The following is a 21,695-nucleotide window of genomic DNA, read 5'->3' on the forward strand; positions in this document are numbered from 1 at the left end:
CAGAATGACCTTGCTGTAATGCCTACACATCTACACAATTCATCTTACAATGCTTAGAAGTGGCATATGGAAATATTGGTTCGATGCTTTAGAGTATCAGTGGCACTGAATGTGCTAAAAAGAATGTTGGTTAATAGATTAGTGAAATGCATCAAAATCATAAATGGCAAAAAAAATCCCAAAAGAAGATGCAGATTGATGCAGCAGAGTGGATTTGGATTTAGACACCAGTAAAAACTTTGACCCTCTGCCCTCCACCAGCTAATAACTATACTATCAAGATAAAAACATATTCATATCATCAGGACCCTTCTTTGAAGCACCTAGGTCTTGCAATTTGCAAGTGCTATCTTTAGGTGATGCTGTAGTGCTACCTATTTGAATAGGAAATGGAGTGGAAGTGCAGATGGACAGAAGTTATGCCGAAGCACTTTTGCAAAAGATAAGAAGGCATGACTGTTACAGGCATAAAAGTAGACCATCGCTTTTAATTGTTTTGCAAGTATTGTGAGCTTCAGTGTAGGCTGTGAATGAAACTAGCATTTTTCTCAAGCCAATTAACGATAAGCTGCTCTTCTTTTCTTGAACTACTCTAGCACACTTTTTTTGAAAACCATGACTTGGATATAAGATGGGAAATTTGAACAACGAGTGGAATGATGATCTCCCTTCCAACAAGGATAATTTCTGTAATAAGATCACAAGTATTTAGATCTGAAAAATGGGAACTGTAGTCTGACTATGGAATAAATTGAAATGTTTGTTAGTTTCATCTTTAACAAACATGATTTGTTAAATTAGATGCATATATTTACAGTTATTATCTCTACTGATTTAAATAAACAGATACATGGAAAAGTATATGCAACAAAAAATTTGAAGTGCAGCAAATTTTAATTACATAAAAATTTAGAACTATATACATTATGAAAAACAAACACAAAGCACTTATCATACAGTCAATTACTTCATAATATTCATTACACCATCTCAATTAATATATTTATTTTATTTATATTATATGTTGTTTTCCTTGGTCTCCAGAAGCAAAATATGTATGATCAGTGCAGAATTCTGTTGCAACAATATCACCAGATGTTGATGTTTCCAGAACTTCATTAATAAAAGCAATACCATATTCTCCTTGTCCATTATTCTCCAAGGATGATTCTTTCAAACACATGCTTAGCCAAGAAATACTAGAAATAAGAGATGTTGATAAAGAGAAGGGGAAAAAAATCAAATTTACTATTAAATTTAATTACAAACTAATAACAACCAAAGACTATACCACATGTGTGGTTATGATATTACACATATAATAAAAATGCAAAATGTTTCACCAACAGAAGAAAATAGGGCAAAGTCCCAGTGAACTTGAATTTCCCTTTAAGATAAAAATAAAATAAAAATACTATGCAGAGAAGACCTATATGACAACTATTTTTCTCTCTTCCTCTGCATATTTTAAAACACAAACACACGCACACACAGAGAGTCATTTTGCTGTGCCAGATTTTTAATTTATCATTATACAAGTCAGAATAAATTATTTCTATTTAAACTTTAGCAATGTATAGATAATAAACATTTTTAAGGAATGGGATAGGATGTCAACAGTATCAAATAAATGATACACATCAAGAAATTATAATAAAGTACATTAAAAAAAATAAGGAGATAAGGTCAAATAAACTCTGTTAAGTATTGTAATATTTTTATTTGCTATTCCCACCTATTCAAGATTGTAATACTGGAGCACATTAGTACTGTGGGTAACTATGGATTAAATAATCTGGGAGTCCTGCTCTAGAGACTAAGTAGTTTTTTATTTTTCAAACCACTCTAAGCAATAAACAAGGCTGGTAGCCAGCTGATGAAACTTATCTACCACTGAAAGTACAAATGGAAGATTCCCCCCCCCCCCCACCAAAAAAATGTGTTTTGACAATATTAATTACGTTTTACTCACATAATATCAAGTTTAGAGTTCTGAAAGACAACCGTACCTTTTCCAGGAAGTAGCTGCTATTTTGAAAAGGTAAGCAAGTTATTATGTTGTCTTTTATTTTATTTTTTTGTTAGTTTTTGTGTTTGCTTTGCAGAAAGTTTGGATGCATATTAAATTACTTAAGGAATTTGCAACGTACAAATGATATAAATTAAAATTAAACTTTAATCTATATTCCAATATTTCAACAACATCACGCTTTCTTCTCCTAGAAAGGCTTAGACATTGGTTATACATGCTTATTAAATTACCTAAGGAATTTACAATGTACAAATGATATAAATTGATATAAATGAGAGGATCCAGAGAAGAGTGACCAAGATGATAGCATGTCTGTGGAATGAACCTTATGAGAACAGGTTGAAGATTTATGGGTTGCAAAATTTGGTCGAGAGGCGGAAAAGGGGTGATATGATTGAGACATTCAAATTACTGAAGGGTTTCTATAAGATTAATCCAGAAGATATTTTTCATAACAGGACTAGTGGTGGGAGGACTAGGGGCCATACACGGAAGCCGGGCAAGAATGTGGTTAGCAGGGGTGTTAGAACTAGATTTTTTACTTGGAGAGTGGTGAATGAGTGGAATAAGCTGTCAGAGTCTGTTGTGGGTGCTATGACCGTGTATGAGTTCAAGGCGAGGTATGATAAATATTGTGTGAATGTCGAATAGTTGTTCTTGACATGATGTTAGGGCCTCCCTCAATGAGTCTGTCGACTCCTTGGAGTTGCCCGTAATAATAATAATAATAATAATAATAATAAAAAATTAAAATTTAATCTATATTCCAATATTTCGGCAACGTCATGTTGCCATTTTCACAGGAACTTAAAATAAAGGCACGTGCATGCAGGCACTACACACAGTAACTGAGGGCGAAGCAGGAAGCTGTTGTTTCTCCTAAAAGTCCTGATGGTGCCCCCTAACAGACTATGTATGTATTCTCAGCCGTTGGGCAGAAGGTCTTCTGATGTAAGTCTCCCAAATTTGGAGCAGTCTCATGCAACCAAATTTGTTGAAGTTTGGCATGTTTCTTAGGGCCGAGGCTGATTCCATGAATAGCCTTTCAAATTTGAATTTACTATGGTGTATTACTGTGGCTTTCTTCCACCGTATTCTGTGGCGAGTATCCAGAGCATGGTATGCAAGACCAGAGTGACTATACTGGTGAAAATGGATGTAGTCCTTGTGTTCTGAAATTCTGATGTTCGCTGTCCTGCCTGTTTGGCCAAAGTAGGACAGCTTACAGCTTAAAGAGACCTGGTATGCACCAGGTAGGTCTAAGGGAGGTGGTTGATCTTTAGTGGAGCAGATAAGGGATGCCAATTTTTTATATGGTCTGTAACAAGAGGTCAAGTTATGTTTTTTTTTAGGATTTTGGTAATTTTTTCCAAGGTGCCTCGGTGATGGATTCAGAATAATTCTTGTTGTGAAGGGGGGGGAGGTTAACTGGTGTCAATATGTCAGCCAATGGCTAACCCCCCAAAAAATATTGACACCAGTTAACCCCCCCCCCCTCCTTCACAACAAGGATTATTCTGAATCCATCACCGAGGCACCTTGGAAAAAATTACCAAAATCCAAAAAAAAAACATAACTTGACCTCTTGTTACAGACCATATAAAATGGCGTCCCTTATCCGCTCCACTAAAGACCAACTACTTCCCTTAGACCTACTTGGTGCATACTAGGTCTCTTGCAGCTGTAAGCTGTCCTACTTTGGCCAAACAGGCAGGACAGCGAACATCAGAATTTCAGAACACAAGGACTACATCCGTTTTCACCAGTACAGTCACTCTGGTCTTGCAGACCATGCTCTGGATATTCGCCACAGAATATGGTGGAAGAAAGCCACAGTAATACACCATAGTAAATTCAAATTTGAAAGGCTATTCATGGAATCAGCCTCGGCCCTAAGAAACATGCCAAACTTCAACAAATTTGGTTGCATGAGACTGCTCCAAATTTGGGAGACTTACATCAGAAGACCTTCTGCCCAACGGCTGAGAATACATACATAGTCTGTTAGGGGGCACCATCAGGACTTTTAGGAGAAACAACAGCTTCCTGCTTCGCCCTCAGTTACTGTGTGTAGTGCCTGCATGCACGTGCCTTTATTTTAAGTTCCTGTGAAAATGGCAACATGACATTGCCGAAATATTGGAATATAGATTCAAGTTTAATTTTAATTTATATCATTTGTACATTGTAAATTCCTTAAGTAATTTAATAAGTATGTATAACCATGTATAAGCACGTCTAAGCCTTTCTAGGAGAAGAAAGGCTTAGACGTGCTTATACAATCCTTTCATTTCTTGTATCACTGCCTTGATAAATAGATGAATTTGGAAGAAAACTGCTGAAAAGACTGCAGATAACAGATGAGACTTCAGAGGAAAATTGAAAGAGTAAACAGTGTCAGTCAAAATCATATTAAAAATGAAAATACTAAACAAAAGAATCTAACATTATTAGATTTAGGAATGTGTAAGAGCAGAGTTGTTTTATATAAATAATAAATAAATAAATGCAAATATAATCATGTAGTATGATCACCTAATCCTATACACTTCAGAGAGTGCATAAATAATTTGATGATGTTATAGCCTCGCCCATTATGTAAAAACGTAATCTTTCCATGGTTTTTTGATTCATGCCATACTACTAGAAAAAAAAAAAAGACATTACTTTCAGGCAATTTCCGTAACTGTTCGACACATCTATGACCAGGGTTCCAGAAATCCACTCACCACAGGCAAGTTATCAGAGACATTGTAAGTGAATTTTCAGCCTTGTTTTCTAAATACATTCAAAATATATGGCCTCATTTTTTTTGCATAATTTACACATTTATTTCATTTTAAAATATCTCATTCACTATCTAGTTATTTGATCATGGCAGCCTCCAGTGAATGTAATAAAGTTTATTTTCAACCAGAAGACAGTAAACTGGTGTAATTAATTTAATTCCTTCACAGACTGTTTTTCCTTGCAAAAATATAGTTTGGAAGATACTCTCAAAGATATGCCTCACTTTATACTTCCTTGTGAAGTATCTTCACAGCTAGGCTACTTTATAAAAAGGCTAATTACTTCACAATAATTGGCTTAGTATTCTATGATGCAAAGCACACATCCAAAGTGTATAATGCTATGCATTATGAGACCGGCCACTATGCAGGCCAGTTTCGACTTTTATTGAGGTGAAAAAAAAGGAAAGGGTTGTTCATCATACATATAAAATAGTTAGTATAGGGATGCAAGAGAGCCTGATAGTATTAGGAGAAAGAAAAAAAAAAGCATGAGAGATGATAAAAAAGAGCTGAGGCTTTTCTATCATGTAGTCAAAGAAGATCTGCAAAATGCCCATCTACAGCTGCAATCACCTCTATTTGAAGAAAAATGCTGACCAGAGAGGAAGAGGTTTAGTTTTGGGAAGAGATAGAAGTCAGAAGGAGCCAAATCTGGGGAATAATTTGAATGTTCCAACAATACTCAAGTGCAGATCCCTTAATTTTCCCATTGTCAAAACACCTTTGTGGGTAGATGCATTGTCCTGATGAAAGATGATTTTTTTCTTCTGCAAGCCGAGTCTTTTCTCATGAATATTTTGTCTAGTTTGGTTAAAAGATCAGAATAATACTCCCTGGTTATTGTTTTACCCTTTTCAAGATAATTAATAAACAAAATGCCTTTAGCATCCCAAAACACCGATGCCATGACCATTCCTGCTGATGGAACCGACTTTGTCTTCTTTGGGGCTGAACAACCGGCTTCTGTCCACAGTTTTCACTGCTGTTTGGATTCTGGTGTGTAATGGTGAATCCAAGGTTTATTCGTAGTAATAAATCGATGCAGAAAATCAGTTTTATTCTTGTTAAAATGCTCCAAGCACTGTTCAGAGATCTTCAAACAAGTGCATTTTTGATCTGCTGTGAGCCATCGCGGCACCCATCTTGCACAAAGCTTTTCATTTGCAATTTCTCACCCAAAATATATCCTACATGTTCTTTTGAAATACCTAGAGTATTATCAAATTTCATGCAATTTGACTCACTGGTCATCCAATACAATACTGTGCACCTGATCAATGATTTCTGGTGTTGTTACACTTTTTGGAAGTCCTTCATGTGGATCATCTTCAAGGCTGGTACAGCCATGTTTAAACTTGGCAGCCCATTTCTTAATTGTCAAAAACGAAGGAGAAGAGTGCCCATAAACTTTTATGAACTTCGAATGAATTTCTTTTGGTGTTAAACCTTCTTTTACAAAGAATTTTATAACTGCACGATACTCAACTTTATCTATTTCAAGGGATACAGACAACACTTTTGCTTCAGACAGCTGTATAAAACAAACTACTTGATAGAATGACTTGCAATTTCATATGGATGCTTATGACAGATGTACCAACTTATATATATATATATAAAAAAAAAAAAAAAAAAAAAAAAAGAATCATGCCAATAATGTTACCACCTATGGTCGAGGCCGAGAACATTGCAGACCACCCTCGTACATTGTCTCCAAATGCTAATATCTTATTTTCTTTTATAGTCAAGGGAAGTGTTATCCCTTGCACAACACATGAATTGTCAAGTTCAAGAACCAATACAAAGGATTAAGAGGACAACCTTACTTGACTTCTTTTAAATTTTGACTGGGTCTGATAGGAACCCATTAACTAAGAGGCAGGTAGTTGTATTGGCATAGGCTCCTTTAATAATGAATAGCAGCTCTGCCTTTTGCCCAATACAGATTGCTGGTAGATGTGGAGTAGAAAGGATGCCAGACATTATCAAATGACTGAGTAAGGACCACCGCAAGTACTGCAATAGTCTACTTTTTCATATTAACCATTACTATTATACATTGGCGCCACTCATCGTGGGAGGCCCACTATCAATATAATATCCATCATACCTCTCCATGACACCATTAACAGACAAAGCACTCAACTGACTCAAGCAACCCATACCATTCAATCACCACTCTCCAAGCAAAAAATCGAGTCCTCATGCCCTAGCTAAGTACACTCTTGTCCAACTTCCAGGCATGATCTTTTTACTCCCCCCCCCCCCAGCTAAGTAGCAAAACATTTTCCCTGCATCAATCCCATAAGTGTTTCTCTCTCTCTTTTTTTTTTTTTAAATTCATACTTGACGTCTGTAGACGCCGTATAGTCACTGCCGTGCCTCACATGGTTTTGGTAATGATGTCTTCTGCTAGAATAAGTGGTAGGGTCACAGATTCCCTTTCCACACAAAGTTCGAATCCCACGGCGGGATTCGAACCCGCAGCCTCTTGGCTGGAGAGCGGACACACTTACCACTCGGCCAACAAGGCCATCATTTTTAGCACACCTATTGAAACCTCAGATTAGTAACTTAAGCTCATTTATTAAAAACTCTTCTGATTTTCTAAATCAAGTTTCCCTATAGTGTTTCTCAACGTGGGGCAATTTGAATATTTTGGGGGGGAAATTAGAAAATGTACATGCACATATTTATATTATACTTTTTCAGAACTTGGCTGACTATTATGCTAGAGGGGGGCAGCATCAAAATCTTTGAGACATGGAGGTGGGGCATGATCCAAAAAACATTGAGAAACACTGCCATAAGTCTTTAAGTAACTTAAATGTTTTACTCACCCCCCCCCATTGCCTAGTAACCAACTTTTGCAATCCACTCACCCTCACTTTATCCTCAAAGGAAACATTCCACAGACCACTCACTACCTTGGTCACTCGTTTCTGGATCCTCTCGACACATCCTCATTCTCCAAAAAACACAGGCAACCAGATCTGAGCACAGTAATCCAGATATGGTCATATCAGGGCATTATAAAGAGTAATGATAACTCCCTTATCTCTGCTTGGTAGTGTGTTATTATTGTTTAAGAGATACTGTGGCATGAGAGGTTCATCAATTAACATGAAAAAAAAGGGATAAGTAATATTATTTATTTACGGCCATATATTTCAGCCTGAATATAACAGGCCATCATTTTTAGCACACCTATTGAAACCTCAGATTAGTAACTTAAGCTCCTTTATTAAAAACTCTTCTGATTTTCTAAATCAAGTTTCCATACAACCAGCTAATATAATGGATAGCTTTAATATAGAATCTCTCTTCACAAATATCCCTCTTGAGGATACACTACGTCTACTTTCAGAAGCATTTCCACAGGATATAGTGCAACTATTTGACTTTGTTATGCACTCTGGATATTTTATTTGTCAGAATAAAGTTTACAGTCAAGTTGAAGGAACTGCAATGGGAAGTACACTCTCTCTCACTAATGTTTATTTAGAAACTTTAGAAGACATCCTCTTTTTATCCATACACCTTCAGTTTTCATGAAGGTGTATGGATAAAATGAAGGTGTATAGAGCAGTGGTGTTCAACCTTTTTTACTACGTGAGCTACTTTTCTATAAAAAGTTATTTGGCGATCTACTCTCATATAGATCATGTTCCCCCAACCTGATATCTGATCACACACAAATAAACGACTAAAAAAAAATACACAACTAAAAACTTTATTTAAAAATTTATTTATCACTTTTAATTATCTTAATATAACAAAAAAACAAACAAGTATATTGGAATAAAATATTTATTTCTCTATTTCGGAAAACCACAGTTAGAAAAAACGACAGATTGATTACAAACTCACAAGGTACAGGAAATACTAGCTGATTAAAAAAAAAAAAGTTATAATTATAAATATTTTCGTGCAATATCAGTTAATATTGGGAATTTTTCATGTGCATACTTCCAAATGACTTCATTGTTTATTGATTTTAAATGTAAACTATTCTGAATGTTTATTATCTCAAGTTCTACTTCAGCTTGGTTTATATCAAACAGCCCACTAATTTTATTTGAAATTTCTGTGATGTTCAAGTTTTCTTGAAATGGATTATTGATAAAAGATACAATCAATTTCAGTTTTATTAAAATCTTTAAATCTTGAATTTATTTCTTCCTCAACTAATTCTATTTCACGAATAAATTCTTTTAAATCATAGTGAAGCATTTCTTGATTTTGTTCAAATATTTTAATAAATATGGGAGATGTCTAAATTCGCAGTCATTTATATTTTTCTTTAATAAAAGTAAGTATTGTTTGGATAGTTTTTATTGAACTTAACATGTCAATTAAATTTTTATCTCCACCTTGTAACTCTAAATTTAAATTGCTTAATTTCGTACAGAAATCTACTAAAAATGATAAGTGTAACAACCATCTTTTATCACTCAATTGTGGTTAAATATCTCCTTTTTCATCAAGAAAATTTTTTATATCTTTAATTAATATAAGAAATCTTTCTAAAAATTGACTTCCGCTGAGCCAGTGAACATTATTGTACAACAGAAGTTCCCTATCATCTTCTGCCTGTAATTTAAATAACTGCCATTGCAGGGCTTTTCCTCGAATAGAATTCAATTTTAAATGTAATATCCAAAACATCTTTTGTGTTTAATCTTTTACTACACAGTACTTGCTGGTGAATAATACAGTGGTACGTTAAAAAATCTGGATATTTGTCATCGTTTTTACATAATGAAATGAAGTCTGATTTATTACCTATCATTGCAGGAGCACCATCAGTAGTAATAGACACAAGTTTAAAAAGCGGAAGTTTGTGTTGTTTAACAAATTCATCAAATGCCGAAAAAATGTCTTCTCCCTTAGTCCTTCCCAATAATGGTATAATTTTCAAAAGTTCTTTACTTGAATAATCTTGAAATACCATGCAAATAAATACCATTAACTGAGCAATATCAGTGAAGTCGTTTGATTCATCAAATTGTAATGAAAATGCAACACACTGGTGAATGTCTGACATTAACCTGACCTGGAAACTTTTCTCCGGTAATTGGAACTCTTTTGGCAATTTGAAACCTTGTCTGCGGCCTAGAAGTAGTCTCTCTCTCTAGCAACGTCTCGAACCGAGATTCTGGAAGTGGGAAACTTCTATCTCAAGCAATGTAGATCCGGGCAGGGTCTCTGACGGCAACTCTGGACTGGGCGGCCTCCTTTCTGACAGCAATTCTGGAACCGGGATCCCTTCTGCTTGCTTCAGTCCCTTTTTATTAGGCCTCCTCTGAGACCTCGCATGAAGTTTGGCAACCCCCCCAAAGAATCGGTATGAGTCTTTCATCTTAATTTTCAAGTTTGGCATGCCTTTTGTTCTCCTCTGCTTTCTTTTGATTGTAAGTTGCCGGCCATCAGAAAGTTGTTTGAACTTTTTCTGACTGACTTCGGAGATGTTTACACTTAGAGCTTGCAAACCTTTCTCATACATATAAGTTAGGCTTGCAGGTTCTAAGTGTAAACATCTCCGAAGTCAGTCAGAAAAAGTTTTTGTCGCCGAAGCTGTACATAGCGGCATTAGAAAGACATTGCCTTTGTTTTTAACACTCTAACATATTCTTATTAAAGCAGTATATACAGTTAGCTTCAAAAGAGTTATTTACAAAAACATCTAATACAAACTATACCGACAAACAAACTATATAGGCAAACAAAGTTTATTTTTTTTACAATATTCACATGGGACTTAACCTAAGTAAAAAATCGATGTAATGTGCTTTGGAATATTTAATATTTAAGCTACAATCGAGTTTTTACACTTTGCATATATAATCGTATTTACTCGGCTCACTGTTTGACTTCCACTGATCCAAATTAATTCATTTACCCAGACTTATAATTACTGATTTGACAATTTTAACGAAAAATAAATAAACAATAGCAATACACTTAAAGCGAATTAAAAATAATACAAAATAATGATAAATAAAATATTATGTTTTCAGTTTTAATTAAATTTGTAAGTAAGGAAGAATACACAAGAGATCGACCAAAAATCGCTCCGCGATCGACGGGTTGAACACCCCTGATATAGAGGATGTTTTGGCTATCTGGCCCCATAATGAAGACACATTGCCTACTTTTTTTTATCGAATATAAAAAAACCTACATCCAGGAATAAATTTACTATGGAAATGGAAAAAAACAACAAATTATCCTTTTTTAGATATTCTACTCCTCTGTTCACCATTAGGTAAATTAATTATTTCCATTTATCGAAAACCTACTTTCACTGGACGTTACATTCAACAGCAATAAGCTAACCATTCATCACAGAAGACTGGAATTATAAAAACTTTCTTGCAATATGCCCATACTATTTGTTCTACACCTCAACTATTATAGCAGGAACTCTTAAACATCAAATGATATATGAAACACAATGGCTTCTCAGAAAGGACAACAGCTTTTTAATTCCTATAATCCTAGCTCAAATAACAAAGAAATAGTACATTGAGTTCCAATTTCTTACATTTGTGGCATCTAAGAACCCATGTCCAGAATTCTTAAGAAATACAATTTAGTGACTACTTTTCTTCCTATCAACAAATTATCAGCATCGTTTCCATATTCAAAAGATAAATGGTCTTCTCTAGCTCTCCCTGGTGTCTACCAAGTTCCATGTGACTACCATCATTCTTACTTTGGACAAACTGGATGCTCTGTGGGAAAGAGAATTGAGAGAACTGGTCTTACATTAGCAACAGTAAATTTGAAAAATATGTCTTTGTACAGCACAGAATAGACAAAGACTGAAACCAGCTACTTCATCATTGGTATAAATTTGAACATTTGTTCAAAGAAAGCACTGAGGCTTTACTTCAGCATCCGAACTTAAATCGGAATGACTGCCTCTCTATCTAAGATATGGGAAAGTCTTATTTTAATCACACATCAATAATTTTCATTTTGATTATTTCATTTTATTTTTAAGAGCTAATGAATTAACAGTATTGCAATATTTCCTCAGTTATACAATTGTGTTGTTTTATGCATAACATCAAGTGGCTCTTACATTTTCAAACCATCCATTGTTTGCATTCCATTTTGTAATTAACTATTGTAGCCACTGATGGCCTATTACAGGCCATTATCAGGAAGATATGGGAGAAAACATGGATTTTGTAAAAGGCAGGTCGTTTTAGTATGTTTAGTACATTTTATAATATGGTGAGAGCAGAGCTGGATAATGGGTTTACAGTTATACTTTTGCAAAAGCCTTTGAAAGGATATATATCACATGGAATTTTAATCAATAAACTGCATCACATGGATATGAATTAAGGGTTGGTGAGGTGAATTAAAAGGTGGTTGATGGAGAGATATCCAAGTAGTTTATTCAAGAGTAGAGTCCAGAAGAAGGCCTGTGACAAATGGCATGATATAGGGCTCTGTTCTTGGGCTGTTACTGTTTAATTTCTACATTAATGATATAGTGTGAGGTTATGCATTTTAGAGCCAAAAGATTACCAGCTGTATACCACATTGATGGAACTGTACTCCACGAAATTGAACCAAGCGAGAGATTTGGGAGTGTTGGTGGATAGAGAGTTGAAGTTTAGAGGGCACATATCAAAAGTGCTATGTGCCCTCTAAAAGTTTTGGTAGGATTATTATTAAGCTGAGAGTATGTATGTATGTATTGCGATCACGAAGCAGTAAATTCATTTTTCAATTGTATGATTTAGCATTTAGGACTACAGTTGTATTACCTTTGTTAGCCTTGGCGATAACTATGTTTTTATTTTGTTTTAAGGAATTCACGGCTTTTAATTCTGATGGTTGGGTATCAGAGATTACTTTGCTATTTCGAAATGTAGTCTATTAGCTTCAATACTAAACAGATCACTGGTGTTCTTTTCAATGTTTTGTATGAAATATATGTATATTTAAGCATGTGCAATCTAAGCATGCACACAGTTTTTCAATTCAATTCATATTGTTGCTCAAAAATTGTATTGATGATGTCTTATGATACATAAGACAAAATATTTATGATAAAAAAGTTATTTATTTTGGCATATGTGTTACTTTATAGTTATGGATACCTCACAGGTTTCACCTGTGAGGTATCCATAACTATAAAGGATTTTCTTATGGATAACTCACAGGTGAAACCCGTGAGGTATCCATAAGAAAATCCTTTTCCATCGATATAAGAAAATCGTTTTCCACTGATACTTCCTATATTGATGGAGTCTATCTTGATTTCTGCTGATGTTATTTGGGGTTCTAGTAGCTCTGTTTCTGTGAGGAAATTAGTGAGAGCCTTGTTTAAATAGATGACAGTCTAGCTGGCTTGAAATTTGATCATATTGTAGTATCATTTTGTTTTGGTTCCAATCCATAAAAATATTGGTTAGCTAAATCCCAAATTGAAAGCTCACCCTCATTCTTTTAGTATACAAGCATATTCCGACTTAAGGGAGTAATGAAGACAGGATGGAACACCAAATCAGTAGCCCTTCACTAACTTAATGTCCAATCACATCTCCACATTCCTTAAAAGGTTATGTGGAGGTCTCATCCCAGTTATTAAGGTTTGATCCTTAAGCCATCCCAAATTAGAGTAATAATAATTAAAATATTCTAGTACTTTTACATTTAAATGAATAACCAGATTAAAGAAAATTACCTATTTATTTTTTGGAATGAGCTCTTTCCATCTGCATAATTTTCTGAAGAAGCTTCAAGTGCATCTCTAACAACTATTCCATAACCACTATTTCTTGAGATCATGCTGTCTTCAAGGGAAAGTACAGTAGCTTCTTTAGTTGCCTCAAGGTCCTTTTCAACATATATGCCACTTCCTGTACAGTCTGATATGGATGAAGATGTGATATAAAGGTTGCTTGTTGATCTTAAATGAATGCCATTCACCTAATAAAGAAAATAAGATAAAAAAAAAATTACACATACTGCTTAGAAAGAAGTCAACAGACATCCCCATGGACAAGGTGCATCATGTCATACAACAAATCACATGTTTGTAGCTAGTATAAATTGGAGGAATAAGATGCACCCAAAGTCAGTGCAACTGTGTCCGAGTGAAATGGCTGTGAGAAGGGAACTGATGAACTCTGAAAGATGCAGTGTGATAGGATGCCATGTTGAAGGCCTATCTTTTCAGCAAACTGTTGACAAATTGGGCCATCCCACATCAATAATCAGTAATATTATACTGACATAGAAGAGCAGGGAGTCAAGTACTACCCACAGTGGAAAACCCACTACACTCACCAAATGTGACCACAGGGTGCTACGAAGGATAATATATACAAACCACCATTCATCGACTGGAACATGAGTCTACACAAAAACATTCATAGAACTCAGGCTCATAAGCTATGTTATGGAGCTTTCTGAGCTTCCATGTTCCACCATACACATTTCTACATCCTCTACTGAGTAGATGGATGTGGATTTGGCAGATGCCTAGTGAATGTGTCTTACCAGAGTGTGTAATCCCCAACTATGAAATTTAGAGGTGGTGGTATGATTGATGGTTTAGTCCTAGTTTGGCTTTGGACCTCTGTTTTTGGTGCAAATAAGACTGAACTCAAAGAGGTATCTGAACATTATGGACAATGCAATGCTTCCTGCTTTATGGCATTTCTATGGAACCGATCATTGTCTCTTTCATATTCTAGAAGCAAGAAAATGCACCATGTCATAAGGCTGGTGCTGTAACCAGTGGTGAGCTATGAAAATTTTAACAAAGGGCTCACATCATCAAGCAAAAAAAGCAGTATTTCACACAAAAACTTTTATTAATACAGCTTGATGTACAAATTCCAATCAAAAAGTATGAAAGGACAATCAACCTCTAAAGGCTATCATTTTTAAACAAATATTTCATGATCTAAACATGAAATATTTGCACACATTCAACTGTGTTAATTTATCTTAAATAAGAAAAACATTTTTAACTATCAAAATATAATAAGAATGAAATCTTTTATAATCTTTTTATAAAACATTTGATTGGCTACTAGTTTTACCATAGGATTTGGCTACCAGAAGGGAGAAGGGTAAAGATAGCGCATGTGCTTATTTTATTTTCAAACTTGGGCGCATTCATTATAGAGGAGTTGAAACAATAATTCCAAATAATCTATACACTGCCAAATAGACTGATTTTTGTTAAGTTACAGTATGAGTTTGTCGCTTAATATGTTTAAAAAAAAAATAATTTTTTTTTGAAAAAAAAAAGTAAACAAGAAGAACGAGGGGCTCGCAAATTTGAGAAAAATTTAACAAAGGGCCCCCACGAGCCCCTTATAGCTCACCACTGGCTGTAAATGCATTGATTTGTGGATGTCAATGTCACCACACTTGACTGACCTCCAGAGAGCCCTAATCTCAACCCTACTGAACATCTGTGGGATGAACTGAAGCATCAGGTGAGGTTAAGGACATCTGTCTACAACAGTCCAGGACCTCACTACATGCCTATATGAAGAATGGCCCAAAATTCCCATTGATCACTATCAGGTGCTTGTGGAAAGTATGCCTCGTAGGACTGCTGCAGTCATCACAGTGAAAGGAGGTCCTACATCTTATTAAGGTAGGCACCATGGCTGTCTGTTTCTCACAAATTCACAAATGGTGTTTAATGACTTCTTTCAAGCAGTGTATATTAGTAATGGAAGAAAATTGTCTAGAATCAAAAGTAGTTTTTAAAACTATCAAAAAAAAAAAAAAACAGTACCTGGAATGACTTTTAATGGGATTATATTTATCAAGTGCATATAATAAACAACTATGTTATACCAACTAGTTTCACCAATTAAGGCTGTTGGCATCTTCAGGGTACATAACTGATGTAAGGCACTAAAAAGTAAAATATTGTTACAAACTATAATCAACCGATTCCAATTATATTAAACAAAGAACAGAGCGCATACAATACATGCATAGAGCGTGCATGATATCACTTGTTGTTATTTAGGAATGTTCTATAGTTGGCACTGTAATTCAGTTCTGGCGAGTTGAGAAATCTAATAAGGGTCTTTCTTCCAGATCACGGGCAAGATTAGTCCTTGGTTCCTGTTAAGGTTTTGTATACAGCGGGCAACTGTTGTGGCCTCCTTAAAAATTCAGGAGCAGAAGTCCTCCTCCATGTAAGGAATTGTGCTTCTATCCCACCTCTGTGATATGGTTTGTTCTTGAGAAATGAAAAGCTAACCCCAATTTTTCTTCTCTGTTATTATTGACGTCACCTGTGTGTTCTTTTTGTCTAATTTCAAGGCTCCATGAAGTTTGGCCGATGTAATTCAAGCTGCACGAGCAGGGTATGTTATAAACTCCAGCATATTTGGAGAAAGGATGGCTATCTTTTGGAGATCTTAAGAATTGTCTAATCATTTCTGTAAGTTTAAAGGCCACTCTTATTTTTATGTGGTCTAAGGAGTCTAGCAATCTTATTGGAAACTGTCCCTAAGTATGGAATGACAATGGTAGAAATATAACGTATATCATCTCGTTGTCTTTGTCGGGGTTCAGAGAAAAGTATCTTGTGGACAAGTCTTCGAGGAAATCCATTCATGATAAGGTTGTAAATATCAGGGATAATTCTTCCTGGAGGTCTTGTTGGTCTGTTGTAAGGAGAGAGGCACAGTTTTTCAGCATGTGTACAATACTACATTTCTGAGAAATGTGGTGGCAGGAAGTGAAATGTAAATAACGTCCTGTATTGGTAGGTTTGCAGTAAACTGAGAGGTTGATACCACTTCTATTTAGAACACTTAGAAGACATACTATTCTTATCCATACACCCTCAGCCTTCATTTTGGGTTTGTTATATAGACAATGTTTTTGTGATCTGGCTCCATAATGAAGAAACATTACCTATCATTTTATCTAACAATCTACATCTATGAATTAAATTTACTATGGAAACAGAAAAATACAAGTAATTATCCTTAGATATTCTACTCCTATGCTTAATTATTTCAGTTTACTGCTTATTTTCACTGGACACTACATTTAACAGCAATCTGCTCACCATCTTTCACAGAAGACTAAAATTATCAAAACTTAAGAATGACATGCTCACATTATATGTTCTACACTTTGACAATTACCGTAAGAACCCTTAAAACTTCAAATGATATGTGAAACTCAATGGCTTCTCAGAAAGGACCACAACATCTTTTTAATTTCTATAGTCCTAGCTTAAATAACAAGGAAACAGTACATGAGTCCCAATTCCATACATTTCTGGCATCTCAGAACCAATTTGCAGAATTCTTAAGAAATACAATTTAGTGGCTACTTCTTATCAACAAATTATCACAGTTTCCATCTTCCAAAGATAAAAGTTCTCCTCTGGCTCTTTTTGGTATCTACCAAGTTCCTTTTGACTATTATCGTTCTTGCTTTGCACAAACTGGACACTCAATAGAGAAGAGAATATAGGAACATCAATCTTACATTAGCAACAGGAAATCTGAGAAATATGGTTTGGCACAGAACAGAATAAATTTGGTCATAACATCCCACGGTTTGAAGCATGCTTATTTCACTTGTGTTGCTATAAATTTGAATGTTTGTTTAAAGAAAGCACTGAGGCTTTACTTCACCACCCAAACTTAAATTGTAATAACAATAACAAGTGCCTTCTACTTTCTAAGATAAGGTTGAGTCTTATTCTAATCAGAGTCACTGAAGTTTTTTTTTTTATAAATAGTTAATGAATAATTAATAATATGTTTTCTCAGTTATACCTTTGCACTTTTTTATGTATGACCTCATGCAGCTCTGCTTTAAATAAATTCATTGTTCATATTCTACCCTGTAATTAACCATTGTTGCCACTGATGATGGCCTGTAATATTCAGGTGAAATATATGGCTTTAAATAAATATTGTTTAATTATTTTCTTGTGTTTTCATGTGAATTAAAGATAACCATAATGCACTATGCAGGTAGGATTAACTGCCCCTCAGAGAACTGAGTAGGTTTTCTAAGAAGCAAAGTTAGGTTAGGCTTGGCTATGACAAGTAAATGAGCCAATCCAGCATGGGATAATGGGAATGGGACTGTTAAAACATGAGATTTGAATTAACAATTTTAGATGAAAAAGTGGGAATAAACCTCTCTGGGGTCATTAAAACCATACTTTGTGAAATGCCTAAAAACTGTAAATGTATATATTTAATCTTCTTCCTTTCCAGTAATAGGCCTAAAGTGGCCTGTTACAGTCTCTTCCCATCTTTTCAAAGGCTGTCTTCTATTCCTTCCCCTTGAGGTTGATATCTCTGTATCTCTCTCAGACATCTTCCTTCACTCATTCTTTCTGTACGTTGTCTCCATCTCTCTCTCTCTCTATAGAGATCGATGTAATCTTGAGGTGATCCTCAAGTTTCTTTAAGAATACGATTTTGCAAATCAAGATCGACAGCAGATCTTGTCTACAACACCCACCTCTATACATATTCCACAGAAAGATTTGGAGAAACCTGTGAAGTTACACTTGATATTTCCAATTTTATAGGGGGTTAAGCATTGAGAACTTCAAAGCAAATTGCCATCTTATAGTCTACTTCCCCTTTTGTAAATGGATTGTGAATTTTTTTTCAGTGTTAACTTTTTATTTTCCATTAATGTAGATATTCCTCAGGGCTCTTATTTCCTTGGGAATTTCACCAATAAAACATCAGAAGAATCTTAATAACTTAGATAACAACAAGTCTTTTCGTACTTAGTGGTACTGTACCAACTGCACAAAAGTTGTGATCAAATCTAATACCCATTCTAAATTGTTTTTACATTCATATTCAGCTGCATTTAGCCCACATGGAAGCATGCCTACATTCAGCCTTATTCTAAAAAAGGCTTCTATCAAATTATCAATGAAATGCTCTCAATGGTTGATAGTTTGATAACAGTAAAATAACTGAAAAGGTCAACTTTAATTACCACTGGAGATCCAATTATCTGCAAGTATTATGAACTGTGCCCATATAAAAAATAGCATTCCTTATCCACTTCACCAAAAATCAACCACAGTCCTTAGACCTGTCAAGTGTTTACCAGGTCTCTTGTAGTTGTAAACTATCCTACTATGGCCAAACAGGAAGAACAGCCAACATCAGAATTGCTAAACTTAAGGACTAATATCCATTTCCACCACTACAGCTACTCAGGACTTGCTGACATGCTTTGGACACCTGTCATAAAATATGCTGGAAGAAAGCCACTCTACTCCATTGCAACAAATATAAATACGAATGACTTTTCCTTGAATCTGCTTCTGTCTTAAGAAACTACCCTAACCTCGACATGGGAAGCTCTCATCCTCCATACTTCAGCCCAACACCCAATTTAGCCCACTAAATTGAGTCCTTACTCTCAGTTGACATGCTTCAGCTTCAAGTGTAGTGCTTGTGTGCACATATCTTTTCTTTCAGTGTTACACAGTGATCAGCATTCATTTTAGAAATTACGGACTTTAACAACCGTGTTATAAATAACTCTTTTAATTTCCCGATGTTTTGATCTACATATTAAGATCATCATCTGGAGTATATACAAATATACAAGGACAAGCTGAGTTACACACACAGTAAGCTAAAGAAACAATGATTTGATCACCGGTTATTCTACTGGCATGACCTGCAGTGAGAGAAGAAAAAAAAAATACAAATTAATTATTTAGAAACTACATGAAAGCTAAATTCTATTTAAGATAACATGAGAAAAACCTTCTTTTTTATAGATAGTCTTCTTTCAGTAACAATGATATCCTATTTTTAACATTACAATTGTTATTTTAGATTTAGGATTCCGAATTATCTACAGTCCTGTTTATAGTTAACGCTTAGAGAGAAAGGTTCCATGGATAGAATATGTGCCTTCCATATGCTTGGGATTTTTGTTCAGATTGGGGTGGTTGATAAGAATCTCACAGGCTTCTTTAAATTTGCGTTCATACCATGTTTTGGTGTGATGTAAACGACTGGTGCTTTTCCAGTCAATTCTATGTAAAGTGATTCGAGGTATGATCAGAAAGGCCAGCTTCACCATGCATGAGCAGTAGTTGCTCAACATATATTCGTAGTGCAATTGCAAAATCACTGAACCATCATCTCCTCCTTTCTTTCAACTATTTCTGGTCTCTGAAAACAGTCTTTCTCCACCAAATGATCTTCAGAAACTACAATCTCCAGCTACTTATTCAAGAGATTTCTTCTCCCAACTCATGTCAATAACAAAGCTAGTGCGCTACATATCCCCTGGTCTTTCAGGTGTATATATGTAGTTGAAATGAAAATTTATGCATCATCATCATCAGAAACTATGTTAAACTAAGACATTTAGTATGCAATTACTGGAACAGTAACCAATGTTATTTTCCATCACAGCAACTGTAATGATTTTATGAATATCTGTATGAAGGAAGAAGTGAATATCTGCAAGAAGTGAATCTAAATTAATATTTGATAAGTTTTTTTTTTTCAGCTCATGGAAACGTCACTCATAAATACATGTAGCAAATTTAAATTTAAATCCCACCATGGCATGGATATCTGTGGATATCTTATTATTATTATTAAGAGAGACCTCCAGGAAATTAGGGGACTCATTGAGGGAGGTCACTTACTACACGCACCAGCTATCATACTTATTATTGAATTCATTCACACTGCTTGCACTCACAACATCCAATGGCAATCCATTCCAATCATGCACCACCCCATGAGAGAAAAATCTAGCTCTCACCCCCTTCTTAGCAGGATTCATTCTCAGCTTTTAAGGATGCCCTCTTGTCCTTTCCACACCCTCCATAAATTGAAAAATTCCATCAACTGAAATCCTGTATAACCCTTTCAGAATTTTGTAAGTCTCAATCATATCACCTCTCTTTCTCCTGTTTGCTAGTGTCTGCAGTCTACAAATTCTCATTCTATCTTCATAATCAGTATTCCATAATCCTGATATCCTTTTTAACACACTCTCTCTCTCTCTCCCCTAGTTGACCTATGCACAACAGTCCAAGTGAGGCCTTATCAAGACCTTGTAAAGAGGCAAAATGACATCCTTAACTTTACATGTGAACATTTGTTTCAGCATCGCAATTATCTTTTGAGATATTTGTATTTTGCAATCTTTGCTACATGGCTCCCTGAACTTCCCATCTACTAACACTCCAAGAACCCTAGCCTCATCAGTTTCTTCAGGTGGATAATTTTCATCACTCAATGTGAGACCACCACCACCTTGTTTATTGGAGGAATGAGTGCTTTGTGCTTTTCTCACTAACCTATTCATGATACTAATATACAATGTTTTCAATCTTTCACAGGCAAGATCATAAAATATATCAGCAAAATGAGATTAAATAAGATTATTATGTTTAATCAGTGATTAACTAAACATCAGGAGATATCACAGACTTTAACTTTATCAGGATCTATTTTAGTTAAAAATTTGCTTTCAACAATAATGAATTTTTTTCAAATTTTAACAACTTTAATTGTTTTAATTCAACTAAATTACAAAAAAGAAACAGACATTACTTACCATTGCAGATGTTACCACACACCTGTCTAATTTACATTCTGCTCCACCCAAAATTCGGATACAATTTTTTGCACTGTTTCCTTCAATGGTACAATCATTTAGTTCTACTTTTCCTCGATGAATTAAAATATCACACAACATTTCTGAGGCAGGTTTAATCACAAGGTTGCATAAAAGGAGTGAGGATGAATTGCAATTTATAAAAATGTCAGCATTTCCAATGGCTTCCAGAATAATAGATCCTTTTGGTCCAATTCCTAGTTTTAGAA

General features: G+C 35.0%; 1 protein-coding gene across 2 annotated transcripts in view; it reads right to left on the reverse strand.

The window, feature by feature from the left end:
* Window positions 1–875: 875 nt before the first annotated feature.
* Window positions 876–21,695, reverse strand: part of nesd (SHC binding and spindle associated nessun dorma) — a 101,916-nt gene continuing 81,096 nt past the window's right edge. For both annotated transcript variants that reach the window (XM_090392008.1, XM_090391999.1), the window contains exons 7-9: window positions 21,427–21,683; window positions 13,535–13,779; window positions 876–1,199 (exon numbers count right to left, since the gene is read on the reverse strand). In XM_090392008.1, coding sequence (XP_090248134.1) covers window positions 1,013–1,199; window positions 13,535–13,779; window positions 21,427–21,683 — 689 coding nt within the window. In that variant the 3' untranslated portion in view covers window positions 876–1,012. The remainder of the gene's footprint in view (window positions 1,200–13,534; window positions 13,780–21,426; window positions 21,684–21,695) is intronic.

The sequence above is a fragment of the Typopeltis vanoorti genome, chromosome 1 (genome assembly GCF_054136105.1).
Source record: "Typopeltis vanoorti isolate ZY-2024b chromosome 1, IOZ_Tvanoo_1.0, whole genome shotgun sequence".
NCBI classification, from domain to species: domain Eukaryota; kingdom Metazoa; phylum Arthropoda; class Arachnida; order Uropygi; family Thelyphonidae; genus Typopeltis; species Typopeltis vanoorti.